Source organism: Ranitomeya variabilis, chromosome 3 (genome assembly GCF_051348905.1).
Source record: "Ranitomeya variabilis isolate aRanVar5 chromosome 3, aRanVar5.hap1, whole genome shotgun sequence".
NCBI classification, from domain to species: Eukaryota; Metazoa; Chordata; class Amphibia; order Anura; family Dendrobatidae; genus Ranitomeya; species Ranitomeya variabilis.
Window position 1 is genome coordinate 445,808,636 of NC_135234.1, and position 23,846 is coordinate 445,832,481.

The 23,846-nt window shown below is 46.9% G+C and overlaps 1 protein-coding gene across 1 annotated transcript in view; it reads left to right on the plus strand.

The window, feature by feature from the left end:
* The first annotated feature begins 306 nt into the window (after positions 1-306).
* Positions 307-23,846, plus strand: part of ZZEF1 (zinc finger ZZ-type and EF-hand domain containing 1) — a 289,900-nt gene continuing 266,360 nt past the window's right edge. Inside the window, exons 1-2 of the mRNA XM_077296491.1 lie at positions 307-820; positions 19,333-19,477. Coding sequence (XP_077152606.1) covers positions 437-820; positions 19,333-19,477 — 529 coding nt within the window. The 5' untranslated portion in view covers positions 307-436. The remainder of the gene's footprint in view (positions 821-19,332; positions 19,478-23,846) is intronic.

Genomic DNA, 23,846 nt, shown 5'->3' on the forward strand with positions numbered 1-23,846 from the left:
GACAGCACAAGGTGCAGCTGTGTACAGTATATAATATATGTATACATACACACATATAGGTACAGTATATACACAGTAGTAGTACACGTAGTAGTGTCACCATGTGACAGCACAAGGTGCAGCTGTGTGCAGTATATATGTATACATACACACACATAGGTACAGTATATACACACAGTAGTACACGTAGTAGTGCCGCCATGTGACAGCACAAGGTGCAGCCGTGTTTCCCTCCCGCCGGATGAGGAAGTCCTCTCCCTCACAGCCAGGTCGCACACAGGCGGGTCTCGTGGATTCCGGGCCATTCTGCTGACAGGTGTCAGGACTGAGCTGTCAGTAGTGCGGGGCGGGCTGCAGGGCGGGACCAGGCCGGGGTAGACGGGGTGGTTCGGGCCTCACAGGCCCTGCGGACACTCTGCTCTGTGCCGCCATCATTATGGGTAATGTGGTGAGCGGCGGGAGCGGTGATGAAGATGAACCCGGGATGGAACAGGTGGAAAGCGGAACAGCAGCCGGGGACCCAGCAGCAGGAGGATCGGGCAGCCAACAGAGTCCGGCTCAGCTGGGAATTCCCGGGCCGGTATCGCCGCCGCCGCTGCTGCCGCCCTCTCCCGGTGTACTGCTGGAGCAGGCTCGGCTGAGGGAGGCGGCGGCCCGGTTGCGGGAGGTCGGGGCTCCGGAGTCTGTGGTATCCCGGCATCAGAGCGCCCTGCTCCGCTGGCTGGAGGAGAGACTGAACCGAGGGGAAGAGGCGCTGACCCGGGATCAGTTCATAGAAATGCTGGAGAGCAGAGCGAGCGGCCGGGAGGAGTGCGAGGAGGTAACGTGCAGCCTGTGCCGCGAACTACCGCTGTGTCACTAGGCCTGAAGGTGCCGCGGTGACGGGAGGAGCGGACGGGCCCCCTGTGTGGAGTGGTGACAGGAGGAGCGGACGGGCCCCTGTGTGGAGTGGTGACAGGAGGAGCGGACGGGCCCCCTGTGTGGAGTGGTGACAGGAGGAGCGGACGGGCCCCTGTGTGGAGTGGTGACAGGAGGAGCGGACGGGCCCCCTGTGTGGAGTGGTGACGGGAGGAGCGGACGGGCCCCTGTGTGATGGTGACAGGAGGAGCGGACGGGCCCCCTGTGTGGAGTGGTGACAGGAGGAGCGGACGGGCCCCCTGTGTGGAGTGGTGACAGGAGGAGCGGACGGGGCCCCTGTGTGGAGTGGTGACAGGAGGAGCGGACGGGCCCCTGTGTGGAGTGGTGACAGGAGGAGCGGACGGGGCCCCTGTGTGGAGTGGTGACGGGAGGAGCGGACAGGGCCCCTGTGTGGAGTGGTGACGGGAGGAGCGGACGGGGCCCCTGTGTGGAGTGGTGACAGGAGGAGCGGACGGGGCCCCTGTGTGGAGTGGTGACAGGAGGAGCGGACGGGCCCCTGTGTGGAGTGGTGACAGGAGGAGCGGACGGGGCCCCTGTGTGGAGTGGTGACGGGAGGAGCGGACAGGGCCCCTGTGTGGAGTGGTGACGGGAGGAGCGGATGGGCCCCCTGTGTGGAGTGGTGACGGGAGGAGCCCTCTGTGTGGAGTGGTGACGGGAGGAGCGGACGGGGCCCCGGTGTGGAGTGGTGACGGGAGGAGCGGATGGGCCCCCTGTGTGGAGTGGTGACGGGAGGAGCCCTCTGTGTGGAGTGGTGACGGGAGGAGCGGACGGGGGGCCCCTGTGTGGAGTGGTGACGGGAGGAGCGGACGGGCCCCCTGTGTGGAGTGGTGACAGGAGGAGCGGACGGGCCCCTGTGTGGAGTGGTGACAGGAGGAGCGGACGGGGCCCCTGTGTGGAGTGGTGACAGGAGGAGCGGACGGGGCCCCTGTGTGGAGTGGTGACGGGAGGAGCGGATGGGCCCCCTGTGTGGAGTGGTGACGGGAGGAGCCCTCTGTGTGGAGTGGTGACGGGAGGAGCGGACGGGGCCCCGGTGTGGAGTGGTGACGGGAGGAGCCCTCTGTGTGGAGTGGTGACGGGAGGAGCGGATGGGCCCCCTGTGTGGAGTGGTGACGGGAGGAGCCCTCTGTGTGGAGTGGTGACGGGAGGAGCGGATGGGCCCCCTGTGTGGAGTGGTGACGGGAGGAGCCCTCTGTGTGGAGTGGTGACGGGAGGAGCGGACGGGGCCCCGGTGTGGAGTGGTGACGGGAGGAGCGGATGGGCCCCCTGTGTGGAGTGGTGACGGGAGGAGCCCTCTGTGTGGAGTGGTGACGGGAGGAGCAGACGGGGGGCCCCTGTGTGGAGTGGTGACGGGAGGAGCGGACGGGGCCCCGGTGTGGAGTGGTGACGGGAGGAGCCCTCTGTGTGGAGTGGTGACGGGAGGAGCGGACGGGGCCCCGGTGTGGAGTGGTGACGGGAGGAGCGGATGGGCCCCCTGTGTGGAGTGGTGACGGGAGGAGCCCTCTGTGTGGAGTGGTGACGGGAGGAGCGGACGGGGGGCCCCTGTGTGGAGTGGTGACGGGAGGAGCGGACGGGGCCCCGGTGTGGAGTGGTGACGGGAGGAGCGGATGGGCCCCCTGTGTGGAGTGGTGACGGGAGGAGCGGACGGGGGGCCCCTGTGTGGAGTGGTGACGGGAGGAGCGGACGGGGGGCCCCTGTGTGGAGTGGTGACGGGAGGAGCGGACGGGGCCCCCTGTGTGGAGTGGTGACGGGAGGAGCGGACGGGGCCCCCTGTATGGAGTGGTGACGGGAGGGGCAGACGGGGCCCCCTGTGTGGAGTGGTGACGGGAGGGGCAGACGGGGCCCCCTGTGTGGAGTGGTGACGGGAGGGGCAGACGGGGCCCCCTGTGTGGAGTGGTGACGGGAGGAGCCCTCTGTGTGGAGTGGTGACGGGAGGAGCGGACGGGGCCCCGGTGTGCAGGGGTGACACAATAAACCATTGCTTGCTACACACCTTTGTATAGGCATGTTGTATTTGTTTTGTTTGCATTTAGACTGGTGCCGCTATGATTTGTGGGTGGCACAACCTTTCGGAGCAATACTTCTGACCGCCCCTGATCGTTTGCCCTTTCAGGCAGGCAGTCAGCAGCCGGCCTCCCTCAGTGCTGCCATATCCTATCAGTGTGAGTCAGATGAGTTTTCTGGCTGACTGAGGGATAAATGGCGTGCCACATGTGACATTTCTACGGGCGTCCCTTCATGGCTCATACGCTTGGGTTTATTCCAGCCCTAATTTGTACAGCGTTCTCTTTCGGCCTCCATAGACGGGCTTGTACGTCCATTTGCCTCTGATTGCATACAGAGATTTTCCCATACAAACTGACTGATTTTCCTGACCCCGGAGGCTGCTGGCTCTCTTCTGAATGAACCACTAGGCCTCACTCTTGTCTGTGACTACTAATGCTAGTGCTGGATTTCAGGTTTCAGCAAGTGAATACCAACAGACCATAAATGATACTGCTACCTGGTTACAGTGTTATATACATAGACGCCTTAACTACGGAGCATGTGAGGAGCTGGGAAATGGAGGAATTACACAGAAAGATCAAAAGTGTAGTGGAAAACAAGATGTCTGTATGGGTCACCGGGCATACAATTACCGGTATATGGTTCCCAAGGCTTGGAGGAGAGTCTGCTCTCCTCCACCCTGGGTACCAACAGCACATGATCCGCTTACTTCCCGCATGGTGGGCATAGCCACATGCGGGAAGTAAGCAAATCAATGCATTCCTATGTGTGCGGAATCCCCGCGATTCCGCACAAAGAATGAACATGCTCCGTGTTTTTCCGGAATGCGATTCCGCCGTGGAAAAAACGCAGTATGTGCACAAAAAATGCAGATTGCATTCTAATAATAGGATGCTTAATGTTAATTTTTGCGGTTTTTATAGCGAAAAAACGCAAAAATTCCTGAACGTGTGTACATAACCTCATAGAGTTTTTTACCTGTCTGGCGCCAGCACTTAGCCGAACGCTGCGGGGAGAAAATTACCTTTATTCCCCCTGGCAGTGTTTTGGTTTCAGTTATGAGGCGGTGCTTGGGTGTGTGTGTCCAGTCACTGCTCCAAGAATTCGGAGTGGTATCTGTAACCGGGCACCGGACCTTGACTGACAGCCGGCCCCAATGCTGAGCCAGTGTGTCAGGGCCGGTGGTTACAGTCATGGCACCAGCGCAGGTTTAGTCACCACTCTGAGAATACTGAGCAGCAGCTGTAACCACGCCGCCGGCATTGAGGCTGTCTGTAAGTTAGGGCTGGGGGTGTGGTTACGGTCACAGGGGCGGCGCGGGTCCAGTCACCACTCTGAGAATACTGAGCAGCAGCTGTAACCACGCCGCCGGCATTGAGGCTGGCTGTAAGTTAGGGCTGGGGGTGTGGTTACGGTCACAGGGGCGGCGCGGGTCCAGTCACCACTCTGAGAATACTGAGCAGCAGCTGTAACCACGCCGCCGGCATTGAGTCTGGCTGTCAGTTGGGGCCGGGGTGCGGTTAGGCTACGTTCACATTTGCGTTGTGCGCCGCAGCGTCGGCGCCGCAGTGACGCATGCGTCGCAAAACGCAAGTGCAACGCATGTCCATGCGCCCCCATGTTAAATATAGGGGCGCATGACGCATGCGGCGGCGCCCGACGCTGCGGCGCAGACCGCAAATGTGAACGTAGACTTACAGTCTCAGGGGCGCTGCAGGTTCAGTCACCACTTTGAGAATACTGAGAAGCAGCTGTAACCACGCCGCCCGCATTGAGGCTGGCTGTCAGTCGGGGCCGGGGTGCGGTTACAGTCACGGGGGCGCTGCAGGTTCAGTCACCACTCTGAGAATACTGAACAGCAGCTGTAACCACCCCATCGGCATTGAGGCTGGCTGTCAGTCAGGGCCGGGATACGGTTACAGTCACGGGGGCGGTGCAGGTTCAGTCACCACTCTGAGAATACTGAGCAGCAGCTGTAGCTGTGCCCGAGGCATTGAGGCTGGCTGTCAGTCGGGGCCGGGGTGCGGTTACGGTCACGGGGGCGGTGCAGGTTCAGTCACCACTCTGAGAATACTGAGCAGCAGCTGTAACCACACCGCCCGCATTGAGGCTGGCTGTCAGTCGGGGCCAGGGTGCGGTTACAGTCACGGGGGCTCTGCAGGTTCAGTCACCACTCTGAGAATACTGAACAGCAGCTGTAACCACGCCACCGGCATTGAGGCTGGCTGTCAGTCAGGGCCGGGATGCGGTTACGGTCACGGGGGCGGTGCAGGTTCAGTCACCACTCTGAGAATACTGAGCAGCAGCTGTAACCACACCGCCCGCATTGAGGCTGGCTGTCAGTCGGGGCCAGGGTGCGGTTACAGTCACGGGGGCTCTGCAGGTTCAGTCACCACTCTGAGAATACTGAACAGCAGCTGTAACCACGCCACCGGCATTGAGGCTGGCTGTCAGTCAGGGCTGGGATGCGGTTACAGTCACGGGGGCGGTGCAGGTTCAGTCACCACTCTGAGAATACTGAGCAGCAGCTGTAACTGTGCCCGAGGCATTGAGGCTGGCTGTCAGTCGGGGCCGGGGTGCGGTTACAGTCATGGGGGGGCGGTGCAGGTTCAGTCACCTCTCTGAGAATACTGAGCAGCAGCTGTAACCGCGCCGCCGACATTGAGGCTGGCTGTCAGCCGAGGCCGGGGTGCAGTTACAGCTGCCGCTTTCTATTAGAGTGGTGACTGAACCCACGCCCATGACTGAAATCTGATACTGCGCTGGGGGTAGTAAAGTTCATTTTCTCCCCACATCGTTCGGCTACGTACAAGCACCAGGCAGGTTAGTAAAGCTATTAGCCTGCTGATTAACCCGATATCTGCAGGTTAATAGCGTTTTTTCTGGTGACCGGTTCCCTATAATAACACGGCTTTGTTCTACGGGTGGATACAGTTATGGTGATAGGTAATTGACATACTGCGTGAAAACCCTGTTAAAATGTATGTCAGTTAGAAAATTGTACAACTTTATAGTTTGCTGAAGATTAACTTTCTACGTAAATACACATAAGCAAAACTCATGCCTCTTTTTATTACCGCCATATTATTATACAACTCCTGCAAACCTCATTAGTGTGTTCTGCCATCTTAGCAGGCAGCGCAAAGCAAGAGTTCAAAGGCCAAGGGCAAACAAGAATCCCTGTGTCATGCACATATCTTTAAAGGGAATATGTCATCAGGGTTTTGCTGTCCCACCTGAGAGCAGTGTAATGTAGGGGCTGAGACCTTGATTCTAGCCATCACTTACTTGGCTTCCTGCTGTAGTTTTGATATAAAACATAGATCTACAGCAGAAAATCAATCCGTTCTATGAATTCTGCGCTCTGTATAACCCCGCCCACAACAGTCTTTCATCTTTCTGTGTATTCTGTGCATAGGCAGAAAGCCGCTGATCAGTTTTTGTGTGTGCGTTGTATAGAGATCATGATTGTGGAAGACTACATAGCAGCAGTTATGCTAGTCCGCTAGTGACTTTATCACAACTCCCCTTGTAAGCCCTGGAACAGTCTGTTTATAAGGAGTGGCCGGTGGCATGAAATGACCACTGATTGCAAAAGTTTACTGCTGTTCGGTCATGTTATAAAGGAATCTGTCACCAAGTTTTTGCTATCTCATCTGAGAGTGGCATACACTACTCACAAAAAGTTAGGGATATTTGGCTTTCGGGTGAAATTTGTGTAAAATGTAAAAAGTTCACGCTACAGGGATATTTTATCATGAAAGTAGGGCATTTAAGTAGAAGCATAAAATGGTGATTCCCTCATCTCAAACAATTTATTGATATAAAAGCCAAACGCAGCGGTGGGTGTACCCAAACAAAAATGTCAATGTCTCAGTAACTTGTCGTGTGGTCTTGAGCATCAATTACAGCTTGACAACAACGTCTCATGCTCATCACACATCAAGTTATTGTCTGCTGAGGCATGGCATCCCTCTCTTCTTGAAGAGCGTTCCTCAGGTCATTAAGGTGTTGGGGTAGAAAGTTACGAGCCTCCACTTGGCGACACAGCTGATACAATGGGTTTTGTGTGGGATTCAGGTCTGGAGAAAGGGCAGCCCACTCCATTCGAGATACCTCAGTCTCCAGCTGCCATTCCCTAATGATACGACCTCTGAGCTGGAGCATTGTCATCCATGAAGATGACATTAGGCTTGTGTTGTTCATGCAGATGCACAATGACTGGATTAATGATGTTATTCAAGTAGTAGGGCCTTGTCCATTCACAAAGTGTAGAACAGTTCTATATTGTCTACACCTGCCCACACTGTAACACCACCACCACTAAAGGGCTTGTCTGGTGACAACAGTGGCTGATGCATAGCGCTCTCATTGACGTCTCCAACATCGTTGGCAGCCATTATTTCTGCTCAGCGTGAATTGACTTTCATTAGTGAACAGCACTGAGGCCCACTAGTCCCTCGTCCAGCACCCATGCAAGATAATGATGCCTGTGCCTGGTGGTATGGTCAGGTACCCTTGCAGGTCATCTAGCACGCAGACCACGCTGATATAAATGGTTTTGAATGGTCTGACGTGACACTTGGGTGACTATCACCTCCCTTAGGCTGGTTTCACATTTGCGTTTTTTGCCGCTGCGTTTTAGCGCAAAAAAACGCATGCTTTTTTTTCCTATAGTTAACATTAAAAATGCATGCGTTTTTTTTGTATGCGTTTTGCCGCGTTTGACGACGCATGCGTCGTTTCTATGCTTGCGTTTGGTTGCAGAAATGCAACATGTAGTAATTTCTAGAGGCTTTTTTTGCCGCAAAAAAACGTATTGCTGTCTATGTAAACGCATGCGTTTTTAAGCACATGTGTTTGGTTGCGTTTTAAATGAATGCGTTTCAATAGAAAAAAACAAGAATACACACTGATAAGCCACCCCCCACCATCAAGGTGATAAAGGGATCCAAACCCTAACCCAACTTCTAACCCTAACCCTAGGGATCCTAACTTTAACCCTAGCTATTTCTATTTATAGTGGGTTTTCTAGATGATTTTGATGATTGGCAGCTGTCACACACTTCTCAGCATGCGTTTCAAAAACGCAAACGCATGTAAACGCGTCAAAACGCCGCGTTTTTTTTACCGCATGAGAAAACGCATGCGTCTAAAAAACACAGCGTTTGCACGCGTTTACATGCGTTTTTTTCACCACCTGCGTTTGCGTTTTAAACGCTGCATTTTTAAACGCAAATGTGAAACTAGCCTTAAAGTGAACCTGTCAGCAGTTTTGTCCGATATAAGATACAGCCACTGCCTTTCAGGGCTTATCTACAGCATTCTATGCATTGTTCATGAAGAAGCTGTCATCACTGTGGGAGGTGGCCACATGAGGTTCACTTCTGTCTTCCTGTGACTCTTCCAGTCTCTGTATCTCTGTTGTCACCTGCTGATGACTCTCTGTAACACTGGAAGATCTATGGCCACTTCCAACTGAAAACATCCTGCTTGAAGCCTCGTAATGGCGAGGTACTGTTAATCAAGTGTTAGGTGTCGTCTGGGTCTCATGATGTCAAAATGTGATCAGCATAATGAGGAGGACTGTTTAATACCAATTCTAAATTAACCCTGAAATGTATTGGGCGATTCATGGAACAAACACCTGTTGTGAATTTTGCCACTAAGGTCTTTGTTATAGAACAGCAAGTTGTGCAAAAAACCCTGAAACATTGAACAGTTGGACATGTGCATTCAAAAGTGTAGAGAAGGTCACATTAAGCTCATCTGAAAAGGTTGGAGTGCATTTTAGGATCTTCCTGAAATTTCATCCAAAAGCCAAATATTCCTAACTTTTTATGAGTAGTGTAAGGTTAGGTTCACACATTGCATTTTTTTTTTTTTTTTGCTGCATTTTTTTCCTGCAAATTTTAAGCTGTTTTACAGTACCAGCAAAAGCTGAGATTTCAGAAATCTCATGCAAATGTTGTGTTTTTTTTCCTGACTGATTTGGAAAACTGCTGTGTTTTTGCAAACTGCAGCATGTTACTTCTTTCAGCGTTTGTTCAATTTTCTTTGCAGTGTTTTTTTTCATCTATAGCCAGCAGTGTGTAAGTGCAAAAATGCAGGTATCAAGCTTTGCTCAGTTTTTGGTGCCAAAACCTTAGAGGTCACATCATCTGTTCGTTCTTTTTTTTTTTTTTTTTTTTTTGAGGGAGGGGAGAAGGGGTGGGGGTAGACAAAACGTCATCAGCATGCACAAAAGACAATAAAAACTAGAGATATATGTGTGTGTATATATATATAGATAGATATATATAGATATATAGATATAGAGATAGATATTTTGGACCTGGAGGAAGACACGTGTGGTGTCGAAGCATGTCGTCCATAAGGGATTGAATGTATGCAATATTGTAACTGAAGAAATCTGGAACTTTTTAATAGATAAATAAAAGGTATATTTTACTCTACCATTGGACTGATCGCTGGAGAAACAAAAAGTTTTTTCTTTACATGTGTGGATTTGTCCCAATTCGTTTTCCGTGTGAACTGTAACCACAGGTTGGATGTATTCTGGTTTCTTCAAAGCGGTAAGCTGGCTTTGCCAAAAACTCTTTTACATATATATATAGATATATACATACTAGATGGTGGCCCGATTCTAACGCATCGGGTATTCTAGAATATGCATGCCCACGTAGTATATTGCACAGCCCACGTAGTATATTGCACAGCCCACGTAGTATATTGCACAGCCCACGTAGTATATTGCACAGCCCACGTAGTATATTGCACAGCCCACGTAGTATATTGCACAGCCCACGTAGTATATTGCACAGCCCACGTAGTATATTGCACAGCCCACGTAGTATATTGCACAGCCCAGAGTTATAAGGGTTAAAGGTTGACCAGCGACATTTCATTTTCCCAGCAAAATTTATAAATTATTATTTTTTTGGGACCACTTAACATTTGAAGTTACTTTAAAGGGGTCTATATGTTAGAAGATACCCCAAAGTGACAGCATTCTAAAAACTGCACCCCCACTTTGCTCAACACCACATTCAAGAAGTAGGTTCTTCACAGGAATTAAAAAAAAAAAAAAAAAAAAATTAACATTTAACTTTTTTCACAAAAATTGATTTCAGATCCAATTTTTTTTTCACAAGGGTAACAGGAAAAAATGGACCCCAAAATTTGTTGTGAACTCCTTTTACAAACTACACTCCCCAATGACTTCATCTATGGTGCAATGATCATATTGACACCACTTGTGCCTCACAGAATTTTATACCATTGAGCGGTGAAGAAAGAATAAATTACATTTTTACCACTAAAATATTGTTTTAGCCACAAGTTTTTAATTTTTCTAAGGGCTAATAGGAATTTTTTCTTTTACAACAAACGGAGGTCCATTTTTTCCTGAGTACGCCAATAACCTACATGTAATTGGGAAATATTTTTCAGGCACAGTGCAAAGCTCAGAAGGGAAGGAGAGCCAGATTTTACTGTTATGTTTGCAGGTGCCATTACCCACTGGGAGAGCCCATGAGGTGCCAGAACAGGAGAGCTGTGTAAGTGACCCCATTTTACAAACTACATCTCTCAATGAATTCATCTAGGGGTGCAGTGATCATATTGACACCACAGATGTGTCACAGAATTTTATACCATTGGGCAGTGAAGAAAAAAGAACTACATTTTTACCACCACAATTTTGTTTTAGCCCCAGATTTTACATTTTCACACAAGTGGATACAATTGCCACCAAAATTTGTCCCACATTTGCTACTGAATGTGGCAATACCCGATATGTGGCTGTACAGTACTACTAAGCCATATGGAGAGATTTGAGAGGAACAGAGCGCTATTGAGCGCAGATTTTCCTAGAACAGTTTGCGGACTCCATAAATAGAGTTCCTAATTGCTAGAAGAACAGAATCCCTCAAGTGACCCCATTTTGGAAACTATAGCCCTTGGGGAATTTATCTACAGGTGTAGTGGCAATTTTGGCTCCATGGGTGTTTTCCAGAAACAGGCAGCAATGATTGTTGCCGAGTGAAAATTGCAAACTGCCGTTGTAGTGACCAGTACGTTGCATTCGCCAGTACCTTATTCTCAGGCTGTGCTTCTGGAGGCATGCACCCGTAAGTTAGGTGGGCTCTCATCACTTCTGAAATACCAAACGTGGACGCAATATGTGGTTTAGGTGCACTGTGGGGCCTAGAAGGGAGAAGGGCATTTGGATTTGAGAGTGCAGAATTTCTTTTGGCGGGTAGGAGCAATTTAGCTTTTCCAGAGCCTTTGCGCTACCGGTAACATGGAGGCCCCTATATTTCCATTAACAGATGACAGACCTGAGAGGGGGTTTACTTTTTTCTGTGGATTGAGTTGAAGCTTTTATTGGGAGCATTTTACATAACATTTTGGATCACAGTTATCTGACGCTCTACACTGACCACTTACTTTGGGGTTTCCATCTAAAGCTCCAAGTGAGATGACAGATGAACCCCCCCGATGGATCCATTCACTATAATGAGGCAGCAGAGTTACTCTTGACTCCGTCTGGCCCTTGTTCACCTGCTTGGTGGTCTGGTCTGAGGAGTATCGCTCTTCTTGGTACGCCATCCTCCTTCTTGGTTCATGTGGATGACCTGTCCCGCATCATCCACACATTCTCCCCGGCATTGCGCTCCTGCGCAGGCATACTTATCTGGCCTGTTGAGGGCAGAGCAAAGTACTGCAGTGCGCAGGCGCCAGGGAAAGGTCAGAGAGGCCCAGCACCTGCGCACTGCAGTACTTTGCACTGCTCTCAGCAGGGCAAAGAAGTTCGCCTGTGCAGGATCTCGATGCCGAGGAGACTGTGTGGATGCAGGGACGTGTCATCCACGCGAACTAAGGAGGATGGCATAAGAAGATGGGAGCCGCCGGACCAAGAAGAGTGACACCCCTTGGACCGGACCGCCCCGCAGGTGAGTATAATGTGACGCCCGGGAGACCGAGGTACCCAGCACCAGATCAATGAGGTCCGTCTCTTGAGGGGGATGTCACTAGTGGCTTGACCCGGTGCTGTGGCCTCAGGCGATGCACAGTGTAAGGGATATCATGAAGGAACAGACACTTACTTGATCAGCAACAGGTCCTCTCAGCTGTGATGACCCCGATCCTGGATCGATGGCTATTGTCCAAATGAAAGACTGAGGCGCTGAAACGTTTAACCAGTTTACTTCAACAAAAAGGGATTTGCAACCAATACTGTCACCGGAGTCTGTTTAAGAACTCTGAATTACTTTGACCCTGTCAGGATTTCCACCTCTTATTATGCGCAGTTTCTGTATGGCCCTGCTGCTGTTTGTGAACTGGCTGCCGACCCAATCTGTCTCTTCTGTGCTCTGGTTCGACGGACAACCCGAGTCCTTTTTTTGTCGGCTTACCCCCTCTGGGAGTACCGCTGAACTCTGTGTCTGTTGCTGCGTCTTACCCTGGTGAAGCTGATATCACCTCACTTCCTTCCGGTTGCTGTATTATATATAATGAATATAGCCACGGATCCGGTATCCGTCTCTGCGCCTATTCTGGGTAGAGGTTATTGCTACCCGGTTCTCACAATGTCCTTTTTCTCTATTCCTCTTTTCCTACTATGGGTATTACGGGCCTATAATCCGTCATAGGGTTGTTAGGAGTTCAGTTATACGACCTCTCACTTTCAACTCCTCAACCCAACTGCCAGTCCTTTTCTCAGACCAGAATAGATCAAGGGGAGTCTCTGGAGCTCTCCCTTCTGGCCGGAGATGGTAGTGCAGTCTTGCTATTTTAATATTTGTATTTGGTGTCAATAACTATTTTTGTGGCAAATACCCCTAGGGGCGCCACATTAATAAGTTAGTTTTCTTCTCTTACAGGTCATATCGGAGGCTTATCTAAAGGATTCTAGAATTCCCATAATGGATGATAAAAGCACTTAATAGAGATATAGCACTTAAGCATAGCTGGAATGGAGCAGACTGAAGAACACAGTGAAACTCAGCCCTTAAAGCTGGGTGCTGTGGCGCACACGTGTAATCCTAGCTGCTATGGGAGGCTTGGGCTGTGGGATCACTGGAGCTTGTCAGTTCTGGTCCATCCTGTGCTATGTGGGTCAGGAGTCTTCTCTGTCCTCAGTATTAATATGGTGACTCTGAGCCAGCTGCTGGGAGACACTAAGTTGATGGAGGATGGGGATGTCCTTGGTCAAAAAAAAAAATAATTCCCATAATGAATGATAAAAGCACTTAATAGATATATAGGATTATAGAATTCTGTAGCTAAGCCCCTGATGGCGGTGGCCGTAACTCATATCCACTAAACCTGCTGTCAAGTTTCCTTTAAAATAAGCCATTGTTGGGGTCCTGGCAATTGGCACCTCCTCAGCTCAGCTGTGGCACTTGTGTTCATTCTTCTCCAATGCTTATATTGGCTTGCAGGCTGATTCATACTTGCCTGTATCATTTATTTTTTGTTTTGCGAGATATTGCAGTTTCATAATGTTGGTGAGTAAGAACGAACCAGCCTGCAAGTCGATATAAATATTGGGGAGCCTGCGCCATACGCATATATGCATCAGCCTCTTCAAACAATATTCGGACCCCCACCAATCTAATAATCCATCAATTTTAGAGGCTGAATAACCCCTTTTAACATTGTGTATAAAATGAACCTTCATTTCTTATTCAAATAGGTTGGCATGTACCTCAAGGGCATGGCAAGCCCATCTCTGCTCAGTATCTCCTCAGCACTTTCCCCTTGGCTTCTTGCTGTTCTCAAACGACGCTGAAATCTGACATCCTCTGTGCACCCTTAAGCTGCCGCATTGTCCATGCATTGGGCAATGGCAATCACTGACTTCTGCCTGGAAAAGCGAGCATGCTCCAAATGGTCAGATTATTTTGTCTCTGTATGAAACTTTCCACCAGAATTCAGCTGTAATTCTCCTAATCCCGCTTCCCATGTTGTAAACGTGTCTGCATTCTGCTGATTGTTTTGGCACTGCAGCAGTGATCTTGGGTTCCATATGGCTGCTTCCCCTTATTACCTGAATTGCTCCTGCTTATAGCAGCAGTCATTTGTTTTCTAGAGATTTATTAGGGAAATGTTAATACTGCAATTCCATAATATACAAGACTAGGTTCACCTTTTAGGTCAACACTGCAAAAATTCTATTTTTTTTTTCTTGGTACCGTAATTGTCTCTGAGCCACAGTATTCTTACAGTAAAAGAGGAATTGGGTTATGTTTATAATAGTACTATTTGTCAGGCTTTGCGAACTTCTCAGCAGCTGTATAGCAACTTAAAAATATTGTAATGGATTTTGAGTTACAAAATTTTTTGATTTATTTTTTTTATTTGCAAGCATCTGCATCAATTTTTACAAAGCCATTCAAAGAAATAGAACCGCTGTAAAAAGTTCTGCAATACATATAAACTGTGTGAGCATTCCCTTTATGGAGGCCCTTAATATATTATAGTTTATAGTCATCCAATGTCCCTCCATATTTCATTACTTATTCACTCAGTGTATGTGGATAAAATATATTTACAAGGCATTAGATGTGATAAGCTGGAAATGACCCTGCCCTGTACTTTAAACTTTGACCATTTTTGGCACATGGAACGTATTCTTTAGAATTTACCTTTGGTTGAACCTTGATTGCACCTGGCGGGATGCCACTTGTATCTAGGTGGTTCGTAATCACATGTTTAGTGCTGTTGTTGTGGCTGCACCCCAGCTGACATCAACTTCGAGGGTAAAGTGAAGGAATAGACTAATCTAGTATATGGTAAATCATGTCCAGTAATGAAAGATCTCGTGTATGCTAAATGTCTTTTAAAGAAAGATCTAGTGTTTGTTAAAAGGGTTTTCCGCAACTAGGACAACCCCTTCTCGATCTGAATGTTTGCCAATTAAAATAACACTTACACTTGCCACCCGTGTTGGTGCCATTCCAGTGGTGTCGGCACTCGCGTTCCCCATTCTCTTGTGCGGTTCTTATGACATGCGAGCCCTATGCCCAATCAGCACTGGGGTCACTGGCCCTGCCTTTGGGTGTATTGAACATCAACAGAAAGCTATGGCGGCCACACCCTCTTGATGTTTGATTTATGTGAAGGTGGAGACAGTGAAGCCAGCACTGATTGGGCCCCAGGCTCACCTGTCATAACAACCGCTCCCGGGAAGGCAAGTGCCGACTCCGCTGGAACATCGCGGACACGGGAGGTGAGTATGGGTATGTTTTATCAACACCACACATTCAGATCGAGAAGGGGTTGTCCTAGAAGTGGTCAATCCCTTTAATTTATTCCAATAAAGAAGGATCTATAATATGTTAAATAATGTCCAATAAAGTAGGATCTAGTATGCGCTAAATAATGTCTGAGAAAGAAGGATCTGTGGGCTAAATGTCCAATAAGAAGCATCTACAACTGTAATTCATAAAGTTGTGATGCTGTATAAAATGTAAAGAACGCAAGAATGCAATGATTTGGAAATCTTAGAGCCATTTTTTATTCACAGTAGAACCCTGATCAGAAGTTGAAAGTTAGAAATTGTTTACTTTTATGTGAAAAAAAGTAACTAATTTAAAAATTGATGGCAGTAACACATCTTAAAAAAAAAAAAAAAAAAAGTTGGTACATGGTTAACAAAAGGCTGGAAAAGTGGTACTGATGAAAAACTGCTGGAGGGTCCGTTTTCAGCAATGACCATAAAAAGAGCATGTTGAAGAGGCAGAGTCTTTCAGAAGCAAGATGGTCAGAACTTCACCAATCTGTGGAACTGCACCTACCAATTATGGAACAATTTCCGAAAAAATGTTCTTTGATGTAAAATTACAAAAACTTTGGGCCTGATTCTTCAAAGCTTTCATGACAGAATTCCGGCGTAAAAATATTGAAAATTCGTAACATTTTTTAGATGCGACCCAAGAGTTCCAATTTGCGACTTTTATCATTTCCATGCCAGTTTCTCCCAGCTATGACACAATGGACACCACCGCTTGTCTAAATCATGACTAACTATGGCATTGCTTACTCCAGAAATTTCACTTCAGTACCTAAGTGGAGTGCGATTTCTGGCATATATATGCAGGTGCATGCCGCTAATCAAATGCTCCTGATTCATGAAGAAGCGTACACCTCTTCATGAATCAGGAGCATCTGACTCCAGCACGCCCCCTCGTTAATGGGAACCTGCCTGATCCCCCATGCCCTCCAATCCAGCAGCATCCAGCTATTTGTGATTAACCTGCTTTAAAAAAGCATTTATAGCCTCCACTTTTTTATGATAATGAGGGCTTTAACTAGTCGATAGTGTTAGTTGCCACAGACTAGTCGGCCCTCTTTCCATGTTATCACGCCATGTGGGCGTGATAACATATCTTGCACGAGTCTGCCTCATCTCTTGTCATGCTAATCTGCGCACACGTGACTCATTCCGGCAGCGTCACTGCGTTTCTGAAGCCATGTGTATGCTTCCTGGCATCAGAGGCATACTGCCCATGACTGGATGCCATCTTTTGGACTTACACAGTGCTTCTCTAAAGCCAGGAAGCGTACACCCGACTTCAGAAATGCAGTGACACTGCTGGAAGGAGCAGCACACACGCGCTAGATTTGCATGAGCGGCGATGACGCTACCCTTGCAAATTATCATGCCCACAGGGGCGTGATAACATGGAAAGAGGCCTGACTAGTCTGGGGACACCAAAGCCTTATCAACTAGTCAAAGCCCCTCATTAGCCTAGGGAAAGTTGAGGTTTTAAATGCTTTTTTTTTAAACCATTTATTTAACTAAATTATGTTATACAGGGCTGGTTAGGCATGGAGTTTAATCATAAATAGCTGAATGCTGCGGGTTTGGAGGGCATGGGGATCTGTCAGGTTAGGCCCCTTTCACACATCAGTTTTTTTGCCATCAGTCGCAGTCCGTCGAATTTTGAAAAAAAAAAAAAAACGGATCCGGTGACTGATGCCGCCGGATCCATTTTTTTCTAATAGACTTGTGTTAGCAACAGATTGCTATAGATGGCCTCACTTTTCATCTGGCGGCTGGAGACAATGGACAAAGTAACGTTTTTTGTGTCCGTCGAAAAAGTGGACAGCGACGGATCCGGCGCAGTCCGTCGTTTGCTAGAATGGAAGCATATGGCGCCGGATCCGTCAAATGACGGAATCCGTCAACGGATTCCGTTTTTTTTTTAACTGAGCATGCTCCAATCCAATAAGCCAGTTCTGCTAGTCGGATACGTCCAAAAAACGGATCCGTCGCATCAGTTTTTCGCAATCTGTGACTGATCCATCGATCCGTCGAGCCAACGACGGATTGTGACAGACGGCAAAAAACTGATGTGTAAAAGGGTCCTTACCTGTCAGACTGCCGTGAACAAAACCGGTCTTGATGAATCAGACCCTTAGAATATCCCATCATCTACTATACACATATCAGAATGTTCAGAGATTCTGGAGAAATCCATTGTACAAGGGACACAGTTCACCGTGCAATCCACAAATGCAAGTTATAGCTCTATCATGCATAGAAGAAGCCATATATCAATACAACTCAAAAACGCCAACATCTTCTCTGGGCCAAAGCTAATTGAAAATTGACTGAGGCGAAAATGGAAAACTGTTCTTTGGTCAAATGAGTCAAAATGTGAAACCACGAAAGTTATCTTGTGGACTCGAGACAAGAGGAAACTTCCAGCTTATCGGAGTACAATTGAAAAGCCTGCATCTCTGATAGTATGGGGTTGCATTAGTGTCTATGGCATGGGCAGCTTGCACATTGTTGCAGACACTCTAAATGCTGAGCATTATATAGAGGGTTTAGACCAATATTTTCTTTCATTCAGACAGTGTCTGCTTCAGGGAAGACTTTACATATTCCATCAAGAAAGAAAAATCCATCAAGACGACCCAGGACTATTGAGTAGGTCGAACGGGACAACATTCCTCTCCAAAAATACCATCATTTGGTCTCCTCACTCGTTTTCAGACTTGCAAATAGAAGAGGGGATGATATACAATGGTAGACATGGCCCCACCCCAACTTTTTTGAGATCTGTTGCTGCCATCAATTTCTAAATTAGACATTTTTCCATTTCATTTGTAAAACAAACTAACGTTCACCTTCTGATCTGTGTTCTATGTTTTATTGTGTATAAGATGTGGTTGGAAGAAGTTTCCAGATCATTGCATTTTTGTTTTCTTCACATTTTACACCGCATCCAAACCTTTTTTCAAAATTAAGTTGTAGAATATGCTAAATGGCTAATCAAGAAGGATAAAACCTTAAGATGCCCGAACATGCTACATGGGGAACTATAGAGCAATACGATTGCAGTATTATTTTGTGTGTGTGTGTTTTTATGGCAAATTTTTTGTTGGGTTGCATTCACACTGCATTTTGACACGTGTTTGTTGGTCCCGAGGGGGTTATGCCCCGCAAAACGGGATTTGAGCGTATGTGCCTAAGGGGCCATAAACTATAATGGTGCTGACAGTGGACATCTGCTCAGTCATGCAGAATTTTCAGGTGTGTATGTTTATTGGAGATGAACACGAGGTGCAGCCTACTACGGCTGAGTGGCCACCTCAAATAGTCGTATACTCGCAAAAACGATGCACGACCGAACGCATGTTCGCTCTGTTGGCACCATTACAGTGTATGGCTGCGTCGTCACACATCGCCCGAATCCGGTTACGCCGGGGGCTCGGACGTAAGCCCCGACGGGACCAATGAACGGGTGCCAAAACGTATTGTGAAAATATACACCAAAAATTCTGTTTTAAAAGGGTTGTTCAGGGGTAAGACATTGACAGGAGCTCTTTTGGATAGTTCATCAATATTTGATCGGTGAGTGTCTGACACCTGGCACCTCAACCAACAGCTGTCATCAGGTCTCGTGGCTGGCAGATGTACGCAATGCATTGAGCTGCAGGAATACAATTCTGCACACTGCAGAAGCCATTGTCAGGTCCTGCTCCTCAGCTCCACTTCTTTTCAGTGGAACCTGAGTTACAGGGTACTACATACACTGTGGCTATGGGACCTAATAATTGCACGTCTCAGTCCTGGAAACCCATTTAATACACTGTTAACAGAAGTAAGATGTTAGCGTCTTCTATACACAATACGGTTGCACTCTTATCCATTAATGTGTGCAGTTAGTATTCTACATTTGTATTAGAATCCCTATATTGGATTGTCCAGTGATTGCTTTTTTTATATCCCCAGGAAGGGCTGAAGTGTAGTCAGAAGTAACACTTGAACATACAAAAAATAAGGAAATGTACTTTAGTGCCCTTTCCTCTCCATCATTCACTTCTGTTTTGTTAACTTTTTGCAGAGAACAGTTTCCATGTGGGATTAACCATGGGCATCTCTTTCAGGCATTTGCACAGTTTGATGCTGAAGGCGATGAGGTGGTAGACTTGGAGAGCATGCTAGAAGCCATCAAGTCCTCCAGTGGTGCCAATCTACAAGGGGAATTGAGTCACGTTATCCGACAGCTGCAAGCCTGTTCTCTCACACCCGGTAATATTGATACTTTTTTACACTCTGCGACAAGTGCAGAAACATAAAAAAAAAAAAAAAAAATTTACTCTGACGATTTTGCAAGATTTCCCACCTTGAAAGAATGGAGAGGTCTGTAATTTTTATTGTTTGTACACTTCGACTGTGAGAGACAGAATCTTTAATAAAAAAAATTCAAGTTAATCGCATTGTATTATTTTTACAGAATTTGCATTTTATTTGCATGAAATAAGTATTTGATACAATTGAAAAATAGAACTTAATATTTGTCACAGCAATCTTTGTTTGCAATTACAGAGGTCTGACGTTTCCTGTAGTTCTCGACCAAGTTCAGGTCTTGAGACTTGTTAGGCCACTTCAGAATCTTGAAATGCTTCTTACAGAACCACTTTTTAAGTTGCCCTGGTTTCGGGGCATTGTCATGTGGCATCTTCAATGGTCTCACTGAGGGAAGGAGGTTGTTGGCCAAAATCTCGCAATACATTACCCCATCCATCCTCCATTCAAAATGGTTACCACTAAAAAACAGAGCAAGAACGTCCACTTCAACATATTTATATAAAAATATTCAAATAAGTTTATTATAATCACCTTAATAATCAATATACAGATCACAAAGACACAGAGTACAAAATGTGCATGCTGTCAGCACAGACATAAAGCAGGAGGCATTACAAGGAGAACATGACAGTAGCCAAGTTTAGAGGGGGGAGTACAAAAATGTACCCTTCTGGTTGCAGCATTAGTCCCTATACGATGTATGGCCATGTATATACATATCACTAGGTCCAATAGTACCCATACCACGGCCATCACATGGATGAAATCACACAGTTAAATACAATAGCTGCTTACCCATTGGTAGTCAGGGTTCGTACCCCCACCTCACTTGGCACCCCGGACGCGCCTTTCGCGTTGCTTTTTCAACAGGGTATACATGTAACGCGTCTCATTCTGCTTTAAATATACTAAAAACCGGAAGTGAACGCCGGTAATTCCGGCGCATGCGCAGTGGCGTCCAGAGTTCACCAATCAGCAGAGCCATCACTGCTGGGCGCGTGTCAAGGCGGAGCTCCGCCGTCTGACTACCAATGAAAACAACACCCAGCTGTGATAGACAGCCCTGTCGGAAGGTGAAAGCAATGGACGGCACCGGACATGCGCACTACCGACATCCATTTTCTAAAAGACCATGGCAGCGGCCATCTTTGCAGTGACAGATAGAAACAGATTACCGCAATAGGGCACAAGTATGGAGCGCTAAGTAAACATAACAAACAATAAGTGGTAAGTATGTGAGTTTGTGTATACAGTTAGGTCCATATATATTTGGACAAAGACAACATTTTTCTACTTTTGGTAATAGGCATTACCACAATGAATTTTAAACAAAACAATTCAGATGCAGTTGAAGTTCAGACTTTCAGCTTTCATTTGAGGGTATCCACATTAAAATTGGATGAAGGGTTTAGGAGTTTCAGCTCCTTAACCTGTGCCACCCTGTTTTTAAAGGGACCAAAAGTAATTGGACAATTGACTCCAAGGCTATTTCATGGACAGGTGTGGGCAATCCCTTCGTTATGTCATTCTCAATTAAGCATATAAAAGGCCTGGAGTTGATTTGAGGTGTGGTGCTTGCATTTGAAAGGTTTTGCTGTTAAGTAAACATGTGGTCAAAGGAGCTCTCCATGCAGGTGAAACAAGCCATCCTTAAGCTGCGAAAACAGAAAAAACCCATCCGAGAAATTGCTACATTATTAGGAGTGGCAAAATCTACAGTTTGGTACATCCTGAGAAAGAAAGAAAGCACTGGTGAACTCATCAATGCAAAAAGACCTGGGCACCCACAGAAGACAACAGTGGTGGTGGTGAAGAGAAACCTCTTCACAACAGCCAACCAAGTGAACAACACTCTCCAGGAGGTAGGTGTATCAATATCCAAATCTACCATAAAGAGAAGACTGCATGAAAGTAAATACAGAGGGTTCACTGCACGGTGCAAGCCACTCATAAACATCAAGAATAAAAAGGCTAGACTGGACTTTGCTAAAAAACATCTAAAAAAAGCCAGCACAGTTCTGGAAGAACATTTTTTGGACAGATGAAACCAAGATCAACCTCTACCAGAATGATGGAAAGAGAAAAGTATGGCGAAGGCGTGGTACAGCTCACGGTCCAAAGCATACCACATCATCTGTAAAACACGGCGGAGGCAGTGTGATGGCTTGGGCATGCATGGCTGCCAGTGGCACTGGGTCACTAGTGTTTATTGATGATGTGACACAGGACAGAAGCAGCCGAATGAATTCTGAGGTCTTCAGAGCCACACTGTGTGCTCAGAGCCAGCCAAATGCAGCCAAACTGATTGGTCGTCGTTTCATACTACAGATTGACACTGACCCAAAACATAAAGCTAAAGCAACCCAGGAGTTTATTAAAGCAAAGAAGTGGAATATTCTTGAATGGCCAAGTTAGTCACTTGATCTCAACCCAATTGAGCATGCATTTCCCTTGTTAAAGACTAAACTTCAGACAGAAAGGCCCACAAACAAACAGCAACTGAAAACCACCGCAGTGAAGGCCTGGCAGACCATGAAAAAGGAGGAAACACAGCGTCTGGTGATGTCCATGAGTTCAAGACTTCAGGCAGTCATTGCCAACAAAGGGTTTTCAACCAAGTACTAAAAATGAACATTTCATTAAAAATTATTGAATCTGTCCAATTACTTTTGGTCCCTTTAAAAACAGGGTGGCACCTGTTAAGGAGTTGAAACTCCTAAACCCTTCATCCAATTTTAATGTGGATACCCTCAAATGAAAGCTGAAAGTCTGAACTTCAACTGCATCTGAATTGTTTTGTTTAAAATTCATTGTGGTAATGTCTATAACCAAAATTAGAAAAATGTTGTCTCTGTCCAAATATATATGGACCTAACTGTATATAAGGGAGAAGAAAAAAGAAAGAAAAATCGCCATCATCCCATATAGTGGGCGATAACAGGCATATAAATCTCCAACACCCCTTTACTTGTAAGATCATAAAAGTGACCATCATTATGGAGACCATGCACAGCTAAATCGTCCCCAAGTCTTAATTAGCCCCATAACTGAAAGGGCTCAGTGGATAAAAAAGTGATGTGAACGTGAATAAGGGATGGACTATACCATCACTAAGAGAAATAAACACCATACATAATCCGTACATATTAACAATACACATAACAAAAATCGAATTAATACATGTAAATAACACCGCTACGGGTGACCCGTACAGAAGTACACATGTGAGAGAATATGTCTGCAATAATATTTCTTGGGCTCCATATGAGTGGACAAGAAGAATCCAATGCTGTGCCGTATCGAATCTGTAGCCATGGACGTTACTAAACACTTACTAAAAAGAAAACACAAAAAAGACAGTCAATACAACAAATTTATGAATGGTGGATCATTCACATGGGAGAGGATAGTCAGGCATGAAGTCAAAAAAATATATGTATATATAATAGCCGTATGTAATGCTGCAAACTTGTAAAGCAGAACTGAAGCCGTGAACAAGGAGCATAGCTAGAAAAATCATACAGGGCAATATAGAAATCACAAAAATGGAGCGAAACGTAATTGTTCATTTAGTCCCCTAGGGGTGAGGGTATCAAGGGTGACAATCCACTTGCACTCACATTGTGCAAGTATTTTTATCATATTGCCACCCCTGACCCCTCCATGTATTCTATCAATACCTCTCACTTTTAACCCCCTAGGGTCTGATCCGTGGAACATCCGAAAGTGTCTTGGTATGGTCTTCAAACCTGACGGGTCCGACACTTCTTTTGCGGCCAGAATATCTCTTACATGTTCGCGTGTCCGAACTTTCAATTCCCTAGACGTGAGACCAACATAGATCAGGGAGCAGGGACAAGTAGCATAATATACCACAAATGTGGTGCTACATGAGATAAATTCCCTTATCTTAAATTCCCTGCTCCCATCAGAGTTCTTAAAGGTCCCACATCTAAGAATGTTCGGACACGCGACACAAGAACCACACGGGAAACATCCTCGTCTGGGGCTGCTCATATCAAGAAAAGTTCTGTTTCTTGCTAGGTAATGGCTTCTTACCAGTGTGTTTTTCAGGTTTTTACCCCTTCGTTGTGTCATGAGAGGGAATTCCGTCAGGCATGAAGCCAAGGCACTGTCAGTTTGTAACACGGACCAGTGTTTATTGAGCACCTCACGAATATGGTGCCACTGACAGTTATAAGTGGAGATAAATCTAACTGTAGACTCATTGTTCGCTCCAGATTTGTTAGATTGCCTTAAGGTACCTTCACACTAAGCGACGCTGCAGCGATACAGACAACGATGCCGA